The sequence below is a fragment of the Polyodon spathula genome, chromosome 12, assembly GCF_017654505.1.
Source record: "Polyodon spathula isolate WHYD16114869_AA chromosome 12, ASM1765450v1, whole genome shotgun sequence".
In the NCBI taxonomy this organism is placed as follows: domain Eukaryota; kingdom Metazoa; phylum Chordata; class Actinopteri; order Acipenseriformes; family Polyodontidae; genus Polyodon; species Polyodon spathula.
This window is the reverse complement of record NC_054545.1, coordinates 46,082,107-46,096,857: the sequence shown is the minus strand read 5'-3', so window position 1 is coordinate 46,096,857 and position 14,751 is coordinate 46,082,107. Positions and strand designations below refer to the sequence as shown.

Sequence of the window (14,751 nt, the reverse complement as noted above, 5' to 3'; positions counted from 1 at the left end):
ACTCTTTGTGTCCTAAAGGTTCCTGCGCTTCACCGGACTGGCCTGTTTTCTCTGGTTCACCGTTCAATCGGGAAGCGTTACAAAATAAGGGGCATATTTACCTGAAACACAGCAAATGCTAAATTGTAGAATATTTTTTACATCCACTTTATAAATACATTCTATTTTCACCATCAGTGAATTATCAAACAAAACAAAAACTGAAATAAATGTAAGACATATTAAATGTCCCGTTCTTGTACTGGACAGAGCGATCTTTAGCAGAAATGTCCCCTGTCGTTGATGCAGCTGGTGTGTTTTATCGTTAAAGATATTTTAAAGAAACAGCGCAGCTCTATGCAGTGTGTGCTCAATCACTTACCGGAAGCAAACTAAACTGACTGCCAGGTTCCTAATGTAGTGTAACAGGGAGTGCTTCCAATAAGGCAAATGTTTGCTGCATTCAGTGATACAAAAATATGTATATTTAGGCTATTCTTTCAGAAATGGGAATTTACACAGGGCACTCCATAGTACACGGCAATAGGTACATTTCACAGACAATGTGAAATCCACGATAACTAAAAGAAATTACAGCCTAAAATTAGGAACCCAATATGCAATCTACCGATTAAGTAGCAAGATGTATAGTGGCTGAAGTAGGTTAATGTTGGTTATTATTGCTCTAGCCACTCCCCTCTTTACAGGAGATGATCTCCAGTTATTGTTTCAGCCCTTTCTAACAGCAGTTTGTTTTTGAATAATAATGAAGTGTAGAAGACCTGTGACAATGCGTTACCATGACAATGCAACAACCAACCGGTGTGTACAACTTTACCCCACTGCACCAACAGAAATGTCACAGCATGCAACTGCATTTCTGTGCATTTAGCAACACTTCAATATCTACCGTTTGTATCTAAACATTTTGAAATGCCTTTTCCCAAACTTTTTGATAAAGTAGATTATGACCTGCCCGTACAGTATCAGTGTATTATACAGGTTCAAACTGCTAAGCATGATAACCCCAAGGAGGCAGTGTGACTCAGTGGTTAAAGTCCAGGGCTTGTAACCAGAAGGTCACTGGTTCAAATCCCACCTCAGTCACTGACTGACTCACTGTGTGTGTGACCCTGAGCAAGTCACTTAATGTCCTTGTGCTCCATCAAGCGGATGAGATGTTAAATCAGTGTCCTATTGTAAATGACTCTGCATATAATGCACAGTTCACAGCCTACCTCTGTAAAGAGCTTTGTGATGGTGGTCCATTATGAAAGGCCACCATCACACATACAGAGACAGTATGTGGAGCTTCGGAGTTCAAAGCTTACATGATTCGATGGAACGAGGAACTTAGGAGTCTCCAGACAAGCTCAAATCCAGGTGAACTCAAAACTGAAGCCAAAGAACCCAGAAGTTCTTAAAGATTGACTAGAAACACCGTCAGATAGAAAGGGAAAGAAAGCAATGAAGCTACTTTAAAATGATGTCTGTAAATTCACATGGATTTGAATACAATGGTAGTAAACATACTGTAAACATACAGCAACATACTGTGCTGACCATGCCAGTAGGATAACAGCTAGTGCACTGAAATGCAAAGGAATTTGCAGCCTTTGTTTTAAAGTGGTAGTGATTTATAGCAGCATGAGTATTGTTAACCTTCAGTACACATTATTGTAGGAACTGCAGGCTTCTCTTCTGGACGAGGGCAATTGGAGAGAAATAAACCAAGTACACCATTCCAACCACATTAAGAGCACTCTGCTTTTGTTTCAGATGCATTGCGCTGCCCTCATTGCTGGTAATTCTTTGAGCTGCTAAAATCTCAGCTGGCACAGATTGTTCATATGGGAGGTCAAAATGGGGATATTAGGAATGAACAAACTTCGAAGAAAAATGTTTACATCATTCCTTCTGTAATCACATTGCAACCTTGATAAAATCAATTATGCAAACTGCAGCTGCCCTAATTCAGCACTCTTGAAACACAATTTACTGTTAAAGCTGGTATAGGTTTTGTACAGTCGTCACTTATTAAAATACCCGCCAAACTACTTTGAATCTACAGCTCTGGCTAACAGTGTTGCATCACCCCTATAGAATGAACTAATTTAGCTTCATAAAGTCGAATGAAACCTGCCGAATGATATTCTGTAACATACTGAATTACATACCACCTTGTAGTTTTCCATATACTTTATGAAACACTGAAAAAGTGACATTTCGAAATCTAACATGACATACTGTACTATTATTATGGCTTATGGTAGACTTTTGCCAAGTCATTGTCTCTTTGATTTCTACCTACTGTTAGTCCCATAAGTCAGGCATCAGAGATCAGTACAGGTCAGAGCTAAACAGGGTCCTTATCCAGGTATGTTAATCAATAAAAGGGGGCGGGGTCAGAGCTGTGACTCACCTTGATTGGCCCCGTACTGAAGCGGATCTTGCGGCTGGGAGGGGGCTCGTCTTCCTCCGGCGGGAGGCCTGGTATCTCAGAGCAGCTCGACTCTGGCTCGTAGGGCTCCTCTTCCTCCTCATCCTCGTCCAGCTGACTGCCCCCCGAGTCTTCCCCGATCCCACTGTAGGCGCTGATATCCACCAGGTCCCCCTCGGAGTAATCCTCCCTGCGGGATTCCTCCCCCCTCCCATTGAAATCCCCCTCCCCTCCCTGCGGGGAGTCCCCTAGGCCCTCCTCCTCCTCCTCCTCCCCCTTTCCCCCCAGGGTCTCTGGGGCTGCAGAGTTGGGCTCTGAAGAGTTGGATTCTGCAGGTAGGGATTCTCCTACATTCTCCAAAGAGGCATGCACTTCAGCCTGTACTTGCCTGCTGCCACCTTCTGGGGCGTATTTAGGCCCAACACTGGCTTCCCCTCCAGTCTCTGCTTCTCCCGCGGGTTCTGCGCCAGATCCCTGCTCCCCAGGTTCTTTCTCCCTGCTCTCCTCAGCCTCCACTGGTTTAATCTTGAGCTGCTCTTCTGATCTGGTTCCCACTCTGCTTCCAGTCCCTGTGCTCTGGGGGGTTTCGTTCTTGACCTGCTCTTCTGATCTGGTTCCCACTCTGCTTCCAGTCCCTGTGCTCTGGGGGGTTTCGTTCTTGACCTGCTCTTCTGATCTGGTTCCCACTCTGCTTCCAGTCCCTGTGCTCTGGGGGGTTTCCTTCTTGTCGGCAGCCAGCTTGCCCCTGCTACTGGAGGTCCCGTCACAATCCTTCCGTTGTCGCCCGCTCCTTGCAGCAGGGCTGCCCTCCTCACTGCCAGAGGGGGGAAAGACTCGCGACTTCTTGGTTATGATTTTGGAGTTGAGCATGGCCACCTTTCCTGGTGGCGGGCTGGCTCCCCTGGGCAGGGGGGAGGTGGAAGGCCGATGCAGGCTGTTGCGGAGGTCAGCCTTCTCAAACACGGCGCTCAGTTGACTTACAGTCGGGGAGACGGCCTCCCCGGTGCCCCCTGCGTCTAAACTGTCCAGCGACTCCGTGCTGCCGTTGAAACGCACAACCACGTCCAGCTTCCCGTCTTGAAAGCTCGCCGCCCGCTCCTTTTTTAATAAAATACGGTTGGTGGCCGCTTGTTTTTCTTGCAAGGTCCGCTGCTCGAAATACTTCCTCGTTTCCTGGAGCCGGGAGAACCCCGACGGCTGACGCTGTTGCGATGCCGTCTTATGGGGGTCAAAACGGCTGACGCGCTCTGAAACGGTTGCCCCGAGCTTCAGCAAAGCGCTGTGGTCCACATTTTCATTTAAGCTGCTGGCTCTAGGCAGGGAAAGCCGCACCGACCGATCGTTCTCATTCGACGCGTCCTCCCCTTCACCCGGCCCGGTGGTACTCATCTGCAGGAACATATTTTTGATCCGGTGGACATTGGAGCCGTACCTCCTGCCACGGGATGAGATTTTGGGCTTGCACCCCTGGGCTTCGTCCCCGTTCGCGGCGTTGCTAAGGCCATCTTTACTCTGCTTGAGCGCCTGTATCCCAGCCTCGTACGCGTTTCTGTGCGGAGATGGGCTCCTCAAAGTGGAATTAGATGCGGTGCTTGTTGCGGACGGGGATTCGGTCTTCATCATGGTTAATCAAGCGTCTCCAAGCCTGGGCAGTAACGGCATAGCTCCACTTCTGCAGCACAGCGTACAACGGGCAGCTTCAGCAGCAGACACAATCAGGTGACAGGATGAGAGAGAGAGAGAGAGAGAGAGAGAGAGAGAGAGAGAGAGAGAGAGAGAGAGAGAGAAATAAATCAGGTTTATGTCTGTGATTTCAGCTCTATCCATTAATGGGTATATTTTGGCGCATCTTGCATCTGTTCCAGTTTTGAGAAACAGCATTAAAAAAATGCAAAACAGGATATGAAAATAAAAGCGTGTTCCGCATAAACTAAATGAGAGCAGCGACGATTCCAGGATTTTGCTCGTGGTTCATCTTTTTTTTTTTTTTTTTTTTTTTTGCGTTACATCAATTAGATCTATTGACTTTTGTCTCTCCTGCTAGTTATTGCAGATTTCTGGTCCTCCCGCAACAGTAAAGATTGACTGCAACGGGAAGGGTCCCGCTGGGTCTTAGCACCCACCGATTCCTTCTTACAAAGCAATGGCGAACGATTGTCCTTATTCAAACACAATACATTAAAATGTGTTCTCCCGGATTCTCTCTATCATCAAAGTGACAGATATGTTCAAATCCGAATCAAAAGAATGAATTATCTGTCAGCCGCATGTATTAAATGTAGGAAAATTGCCTGTTTTGAGTATAAACGCATACTACAGGCTACAGTACCACTCGGAAAAAATATTATAAAATGGTGACAGAAAAGGCATGTTTCTATGCAGTTTATATAGCGTCGACCAAGTATTCGGGACAGGCGCTCGTAAAATGGTTGTCTGTCCTATGATTTCGGCCTATTCACATAACAGGCTGAACATAAATACTTTTTTTTTTTTTTTCAAAGATAATATTGTGTTTTCTTTCCCGCATGTAATCATGACGTAATGAATACATATTACGGTGTTAGTATATAATTATTCATGGTACATACTGGCCCTGAGAAGTGTACATCGTGCACATTCTTAGACTATATTGAAAACCAATTAAAATGCAAAAGAAAACCCTTAAAGATGCATCCCCCCCCCCGGAAGTGCATGTTTTATTCAGCATGTATCTGCCTGTATTTACTTGACAAAAATGGAAACATGCAAACCGTTAAATGCCCTCAGATGCCCATATTTTGGCCCACCGTTTTTTTTTTGTTTTTTTTTTTTGGAAAAATAATCCCGTTCTCTTTTTCCATAAAAAATAGACAAAAAGTTTGCACGCTGACAATTACAATTCCATTAAAACGCAACAATATCATATATTAATATTTACTACTCTATTAATATTTTACACCTCGTTTGCTAAACATTATATAAAACACATCGTTATGAAAAAGAAAAAAAAAACAGCAGCGCTTTGTTGTTTCAGAAATGAAAATAAACACGAGCAGATATCACAATTTTGTTTCCAAATACAGTCGAAAATGTATCATCATGATTTTGAATCGTATTGGAAACACGTTACCCAAAATAAAAATAATCATCATGAAATCTCAACGCACATCTATAGAAATAAAGGACCTGACATTGCAGCTGTGATAACATTACCAAGATGCATGGTTTATTTTGTAAAATGCCCAAATCAAAATTCCGGCTCTCGAAACCATTTTGAAACCGTGTAACCCGCACCACTTTAGGACCTTGGAGAATTCACCGGGCAAGGCTTCGCTCCTGCTGATGCCTGCTGTCTGCTACGTTGCTTCCTGCATCTTTGAATTTCCTTAATAACTGTCAATTTCGACGTTAAAAACGGAGAAAAATAATAAAAGGAAAATTATTACCCTCGCAGATACCTTGTTCTCAGTGGACAGCAGCAGGTTCTGGAAATGTTAAGATTCGGCTGTCGGTCGCGCCATTGTCTGCGTCCAGTGTCTTTGCTTTTTGATTCTGCTCTGCCGCCTCTCTCTCTCTCTCTCTCTCTCTCTCTCTCTCTCTCTCTCTCTCTCTCTCTCTCTCTCTATGGAAAGATCATCCACCCTTTTTGCAGCTACATTCGTACATTGCATGATTGAATACAAAGATTATTTTATATTGGAATTACTCCAATGATATATTATATATTATTATTATTACTATATTATATTATTAATTATATTATAATTATAATATATAGCCTCTTTCTTTAACCACTGGACCACCAATCATCCTATCCTTTGTTTGTTATCATATATATATAATATATATATCTATATATATTATAGATTATATATATATATATATAAGTTTCTATATATATATTCAAAGCAGAAACCAAAACATGAGAAGCATACAGGTATTACATCTTTCCAGGTTCTAAATTAATTCCTTCATATACTGATAGATGATTACAGTATTTTCATGCATGAGAGAAAGTATTGTTATTAAAGTGAACTTTGATACATGTCACTGAAACATAGACTTCTCTTTGTAAGAGGGGAGTTATTGAATGTCACAGCCTCCTTCTACCTCGTCACAGAATAAAGGAATCGTGCAAGGTCTTCCTTCCTTTTGAGCGCTTTCTGCGGTGGAGAAACCGTTACTTTACTGGACTACTCGGGTATGGGTGCTATCTGGTGGCCAGTTGTTGTATTGCACTGCAGATAAAGGCCGTATACTGTACTACGTATGTATTCCGTGCATCATTGTGATGGCCATGTTATTTATGTTACATGCAGAGGTTAACCAGAATGGTATCTTATCTGTGGTCTGTGGAATTTCTGGGTTTTTAAGTGGGCACTATGGATGACTGATGATGATGATGATGATGATTATTATATTATTATTATTATTATTATTATTATTATTATTATTATTATTATTATTTAGAAGGTTTTTGCAATATTCGCAAAGGTGATTTTAATATTTTTAGCTATAAAAAATAAAACCACTGCATATAACACATTTGTAGTACATTTAATATAAATACATTAATGCAGAAATAAATAAAGACTCCTTTGTTTGAATTAAAAGATGCGACCACCGTCTCCTCCTGCTTGCTTCTTTGGTTTTTATGAAACTACACTGCTCTGCAGTCCTTCGTCTTTTATAGAAATTTTTCATCAAGCAGCGGTAGCAAACTCGGACTCCTTCCGCAGCCAAGGGACAGCAGCGCCCGATAGCTGCTTCGGAGACCCACTGACCTATTTTCATGGGTCTGAACTGTAGGAAACGACTCCGGCAACCGATCAACATCTTAGAGTGCATCTTCTGCCGCTGCCGAAAACCAATAACCGCTGGATAACCTTGTATGCGTGTGCGTGTGCGTGTGCGTGTGCGTCTTATGTAGTGCGTTTCGATCCCCAATTCTGTACGTTATTTTACACAGATTTCCACTAAATTAAACTAATTTCTTAAAAACTTGTGGAAACGTTCCCCGCTTTGTTCAATTGCAATGTATTTACTAATCACGGATACAATGTAGAGTGTTAGCCAGTGTATTTACTAATCACCGATACAATGTAGAGTGTTAGCCAGTGTATTTACTAATCACGGATACAATGTAGAGTGTTAGCCAGTGTATTTACTAATCACGGATACAATGTAGAGTGTTAGCCAGTGTATTTACTAATCACCCAGTGTATTTACTAATCACGGATATGTTAGCCAGTGTATTTACTAATCACCGATACAATGTAGAGTGTTAGCCAGTGTATTTACTAATCACGGATACAATGTAGAGTGTTAGCCAGTGTATTTACTAATCACCGATACAATGTAGAGTGTTAGCCAGTGTATTTACTAATCACCAATGATACAATGTAGAGATACAATGTAGAGTGTTAGCCAGTGTATTTACTAATCACCGATACAATGTAGAGTGTTAGCCAGTGTATTTACTAATCACCGATACAATGTAGAGTGTTAGCCAGTGTATTTACTAATCACCGATACAATGTAGAGTGTTAGCCAGTGTATTTACTAATCACGGATACAATGTAGAGTGTTAGCCAGTGTATTTACTAATCACCGATACAATGTAGAGTGTTAGCCAGTGTATTTACTAATCACCGATACAATGTAGAGTGTTAGCCAGTGCTGATCGTCAGCACTCAGTATAAGGAGGAACCCCAAGTGACGGAAGCTTTTAATACCACCAGGCAGGAAGGCTGGCATATGGACAGACAGGTGAGAACCGACGTAACTCCAAACACCTCATTAACACCCTGTGCTGTATTCATGAAGCATTAACGTGCCAGGAAATGTATGCACACGTACAAATGCAACACCACGCCCATGACTCTTGAACAAGGGCCCTTATTTAATACAGGCTTGCTGCCTTGTTTTGGATAAGGAGCTCTCTAAATGTGAAAATGTAACACATGCATATAAATTACATCCAATCATCTTTCCTGCGCTGAAGAAGCACTCAGAATGGATCCAATCAGGAATCAAAGAAATCAATGATGTCAACTGAGGAAGCCAATAAAGAATATAAATATGACACCTGCCGGCCACCAGGTGTCACCGTTGTACCCTGTAAAGATCATTACTTCTAGGGAAGCACATGAGAATCTAATTTAAACTACCCACCCTGGCACACACATGGATGACAACTGATCAGCAATGCTTTTTGCGCAGCTGTCCGGTATGCGGCCCAATGCTTTAACCACTGATCACTTTGTCTCTGCCAGTGGGTCTACATGTCTTCTCACACAAGTCACTAGCTTTCTTGTAATCTTACATAAGTCTTACTTGCTGTGTTTTTAAACACGCTTGTATTACAACTTCCTATATAGTGTAAACAAAGTCTACTATAACCCTGCCTCTAGAAAATGTGGACAGGATATTTCTTAAAGAAGGATTTTGGCACATTTATCTAGTGTGGATATATCTCTCAATGAAGCACAGTGAGGTGGCTAAATATCAAAATGAATGTGAATTTTGTGAAAAAAAAACAAAAACCATTAAGCAAACTGCAAATGCATTGAGGGAGAGCGCTGAGCTGGCAAGCTTCAGCTGTTAATTGTGATGAAGTAGCTTGAAGTTAGAGAAGGTCAGGAGGCCTCACCAGGATCTCGGTGTTGCCATGGCAGCACAGGCCCATGGGGAAATGCTTTATTCCTACATAGCTGAACCCTTAGTAAAAGGCTGTCAGGGCATGGTACTGGTGGGATTACTCAAACCCACTGCCCTAGACACTGCAGCCTAGTGCTTTCTTAAACCACTGAGCTACTATTATGGATTCCAGGTAGACTTTTTAGTGATATCATTTTGTAGTTTCATTGATTAAATGATGTTAAAAACAAGATCTAAATGATGTTTTCACTAGTAGTAAACATCAATGAAGTAACTAATTTACTACAATTTTGTCTCTAGATTTCCTACAAGTATATATATATATATTCATATATAATTGAATATATATATATATATATATATATATATATATATATATATATATATATATATATTTATATAAATATATGTCTCAATCCTACAATTCTTGGTGATGCAAAACATTTGGCCGGTTTACATCCAGGTGGGCTCGGACACGCTCTTCTCCCAATGTCTGCTGCAAGCCTTGAAGCCTATGAACCAGCAATGCTGCAGCCAGCATCTCAGACCCATCCTCCCCTGTAACATGTGGTTCAGTCCCTGTTGACTTGTGCAACATCACCCAGGCGAGCCCAAACAGCTGATCCACAGGGGTCAGAGGGTTGTTTTTTCTTCTTAGTGCAGAATCAAATGATCAGAACAAAAATAACAGGCAGATAACGTTTGTATAAGCTAACAGTCCGCTGTGCATTACTTATTTATTTATTTTATCTCTCATATATTGCTGGTCGACAGGTCTGGGACTACAGAAGTGTAGTTGATGTACTTGCAAAGTAGATAAAGGTTATTTTCAACTGATAGCAGTTTAGAAATTAGCTGATGTTTCAAAGCTACCACAGGATGAAGCCAAGACATTTTTTTCCCCGCTGAAATGCTTTCCAGTTTTAGTACAGCATATGTCATAACTAAATTTCCAAGTCTAGCATCCCCTAGTGGCAAGTATTATTTAATGCTATTATCTCAATACGTATCGTTTCCAATAATTAGGTATAAATAGATATCGTTTCCGTTTTGCTATAATCGTTCTGTATGCCGTTTGCAATATTGAGATGATTTTTATTATAACTGACACTGCCTTTCTCCAGCTTGACCGGACACAGGCCACGCCCCTTGCCACGCCCCGGGGTCTGAAATCCTGCAGAGCGAGGGGTGAGTCGAGATTTCTACCAGCACTACATTTGCACGAGCCTAGTCCACCTGGAGTTGGCCCTGATCCAAGTCCTCATCCTTGCCTACATGGGAGGGAGTCTAAATACATGCATTTACTCACAGAAGCCCATCTTTTCCTGCCCCAGCATAGCAGGCAGTTTATCAATTTGTGGTCTGTGGTTGTGATTTACGTGAAAGATGTGAAATAAGTTTATTTTCCTTTTGCTGGCAATGCATTTGCACTAAAGGTATTGGAAGTTACCGATTCAATGACACATTGGCCGATCGAACCCACGTGACAGGAGCTTACTGCATGGCAGTGGCACCTGAACTCATAATCAAATGTAGGTCAAGGCAAGCAATTGCAATTAGAATCATAAGAAAAAAGTCACCAGCAATTGCAACACAATGAATTGCACGCTGATACTGAGAAGAGGACACCAATATATTTTTCAACGAAGGTACTGTGCATTAAAAGCATACAAGGCTAAGGAAACATTGTAAACACATGTTGTGTTTAGAATTGATTGTATCAGTCTATACCAGGGGTCTCCAGCCCTGGTCCTGGAGAGCCCCTCTCCAGCAGGTTTTATAGGTGTCTTTACATCATCAGCGGCTAAAGATCTGGAACACCTGTTCATCTGGACTAATTAAGCCAATAATTGGTTCAATTAAGTGACAGGGATTGGTTGAAATGAAAACCAGCAGCCACAGTAGCTCTCCAGGACCAGGGTTGGAGACCCCTGGTCTACACTGTGCTGGCACAAGTTACAGCTGGATTATATTAGAAAATTGTACAGCACTAGGAAATCACTGAACTGTATTATCCACCTACAACTAAGTGGTGTACTCTAAAATGCTCTAAAAAAAATACAGCTGATCAAATCAAGGCAAAGAATACAATGTTTTTACTTTCCAACAGGTAAACATCTTTTCAGAAAAAAAAAAAACTCTGCAGCCATTACAGCCACTGGAAGAAAATCAGCAAAAACAGAACACACGCTTTCTCACGATACACTTCTGATCTTCTTCTTCATGGTGTGATGATTTTGTGAAGCAGATAATACTGGTCTTAAAGCGACACACTTCTTTCTCTTGTTATACACTCTGCTTAGTTTCCTACATGTCTACACTTGAAGAATAAACGCATTTGTTTGTTTAATCCTGAACATATTAGGTATTTTGTATATATCTGCAGCCCCATAACGAAAACCCTCAGAAAGACAGCTGTTACTTTTATGTGAATTCATTTACTTGTATATTCCCTGTAACCCTGCATGTGCACAACCTATATCAAATATTGAATCTGAATACGTTATTACGTATTAAGACAAACATCTTTCCCACATGTATGCTGTTAACAATTGCTAACATGTTAAAACTATATAACCTATTAACAGCCCTTAAACCAAATCTCTGCATTCACCACCTGAGTTTTAGTTGTTTGCCAACACATTAAAGTAATATAGGAGTAATATGAGCTGTGACAATAGCACTGTTAGTCTGTCTTTTCAAGTGTAATGCAATCATGTAGACACGTGGTTTTCACTGCTATGTGGATGGGTGTTCTAATGCAATCATGTAGACACGTGGTTTTCACTGCTATGTGGATGGGTGTTCTAATGCAATCATGTAGACACGTGGTTTTCACTGCTATGTGGATGGATGTTCTAAATGCATCTTTAATTAGTTACAACAACTCGATTACAGTGACAGACAACAAACAAGTGCATTCTCTGCTTGAACATCAAACTCGACGTACGACTACTGAGAAAGGGTACAAATATCACTGGGTCAATTGCAAAGAGCTAAAAGCAGAGTACTAACTGGGGATGATCCCATGGTTAGTACGGAGGACGGTACTAAACGAGTACTCAACACCAATTGCAAAGAACTAAGCAGCTCAAGACAGTCCCCAGCTGTGTATTAAAATGCGTCTCAATTGCAATAAACCCAAAGTAACTGTTGCTGCCCTCTAGAGGATACAAAAACACAATCCTGAATTAGTCCAGCGATTTCTAAATGGTTGTGGTATCGTACTAACTGGAACAAAAATTCCCAAATGTTTGGCAACTTTTGTGAAACTGAACTATTCATAACCGAAAATGATATAAAATGACTTGAAATCTTCTGGGGGAAAACGTGTCAAAACGTTTGCAACAAAACCAGTTATTCAGCTTAACGTAGGCCTACTTTATTTATTATTATTATTATTATTATTATTATTACAGAATTGCTGTTGAACTCTTTTCATCCTCCACTGTTTCAGTACTTTCTTTTATACACTCTATGCAATGATGTTTTCTCTCCATTGTATCATTTTGCACACGACTACTGGCCGTTATTACCATTGTGTGGATGTACTGAGAAATTAGGCTTTTAGATACCTTACCCTGCACCTATACTCTACAGTACAGCTTTGGTCCTATAAAGCAATGCCTTTGTTTTGAGTGTGAATTAAATAATGGGAACTAATACAAATGTTGTTATCCTGTAACGCAGCTTTTTTCATTTTGATGATGTTTTAGGAAAATTAAATTGTACATGTGAATGTTTATGCAAGTCAGCAAATACATTTCCCTACATAATTGAAGTAAAAATAAATAAATAAATAAAAATAAATAAATAAATAAACCCAATGTTTTTTTTTTTTTCCTAAAGCTAGAACATTGTTTTTTATTGTGAGTATATATTAATCGACTTTGGTCAGCAAACTCTAACATAACAATTGTTCAGCATGTAACGACAGCTGAAACCTTTCAAAGTGTTGTGTTTTATATATATAATATATAATAATATATATATAGTATATATCTATATATATATATATATATATTATATATATATATTAAACTCGAGATCTAAGTTTTCAGAATAGTATTGATCTATTTGTCTGTAAACAGTCTGGATCAGTTTAGTCAAATCCGTACATATAAAAGACTTAAGAATTATATTATTATTATATTATTATTATTATGATATTATTATTATTAATATTATTATTATAATATGTGTATTTTCATCCTGTTATGTTAAGTAAATAAAAGTGAATGGACAGTACCTTATAAATAAATTCATTTGGAAGACACCATTGTTTTCAAACACAATGACAAAATTACATAAGAAAAGTGTAATAGTGCAGACAATTGTATAAAAAGATCAAACAAAAATTATGTCATGCACAGTTGTTAAGTAACCTAAAGTAAATTAATTAATTAATTAATTAATTAATGCGCGTGTACAGAATAAAACCTTTGAATCCAGCAAAGTATCCATGTCCATTAATAAAACTTGCAATTAAAATCCCTGCTCCGCACAATGAACCCTTTGATAACAGGAAAAAGAAATCATTCAACCCGGAATGATATACAGTGCTGTCTAAAAACTGCAAATCATTTTTGCTCTGTTTGAGGCTGGAGTTATTTTATTTATATAAAAAGAAAATCCTAAAGTTTGCAAAAAAAAAAAAAGACTTCTTCGCAGTAGTATCCTTTTAAAAGTAAAGGACGAGGAAACGTGCGCAGCTGTCTGTACTTTATCCTAGCGTAGCTCCGACCACTATGTGACGTCACGAGGTACACAATCAGACCTTTGTTTTGGATCTTGCAAAGGAGTGAAAAAGGAAGGAGAAACCCAGCATTCAGCAAACGGGTACCCATGCACGAAGGGCTAATGTTGCAGTGCCGTTGTGATGCCGCTGCATCGCTAGGATGATGTTCTGTATGTCTTTAAACTGAAGCGGTACTTCGTTACTGTTTAAATTTCATAGCTCCATCCTTCCCAATTCAGAGTGGGATAGGCATTCTGTATGTTTGATATCACAGTAGTGCAAGCGTATTGAATCAGTGGCTTAATGTTTTTATTGTAGAGTACTTGCCCATACTTCTCTGTGCTTTACAATGCCTTCGTTTTCGTTTTTTCTCCTCTTGACTTGAATGAGACGATGATCGTGTTTCATTGGTGACCCTTACTTTTTAATTCAAACCGAATGCAAACAGCGGAGTTACGTTAAATTGCTTTTCCCGGATTTAAAATCTTAATGAGTTGTTGCAAAAAAGTTATAACCTGTTCTGCAAAGAATAGTTTCCTCTTCTATGCGGTTTCATTAAATCAATTTAACTCCACTCGCTGTTTGCGTTCGCTTTGAATTAGAAGTGAGTAGGCTGCTTTTGCTTTACCTTGCTCCCACTGCTTTGTTACACTTTGCTATGCCTTTAAGTTGGACACTTTTATAAGTTGCAAATAAACGATAACATCAGTATGTTCTCTGCTTTTTTCTTTTTTCTTTTTTTTTTTTTTTTAGATTAAGTCCAACTTATGTTGTCTTTCCAACATCTTGTATCTTTGCAAGACTTTTGATTGCAGAATGTTACACTGCACCTTCCGTGTAGTGTACGGTATCCTCACTGGCTACCCACATGTTCACTGTGCTTCACTTTGCTATGTGTTTACTGTGGTAAACCCCATTACATTTTATTAATTCATCACTGGTGCTAATGCATTTG

At 39.9% G+C, this 14,751-nt stretch overlaps 1 protein-coding gene across 1 annotated transcript in view; it reads right to left on the bottom strand.

Moving 5' to 3' along the window:
* The window catches only part of LOC121324922 (neurabin-2-like), a 47,411-nt gene extending 41,422 nt beyond the window's left edge, over positions 1-5,989 (bottom strand). The window contains exons 1-2 of the mRNA XM_041267123.1: positions 5,857-5,989; positions 2,402-4,116 (exon numbers count right to left, since the gene is read on the bottom strand). Of these exons, the coding sequence (XP_041123057.1) occupies positions 2,402-4,042 (1,641 nt within the window). The 5' untranslated portion in view covers positions 4,043-4,116; positions 5,857-5,989. The remainder of the gene's footprint in view (positions 1-2,401; positions 4,117-5,856) is intronic.
* Between the last annotated feature and the right edge of the window lie 8,762 nt (positions 5,990-14,751).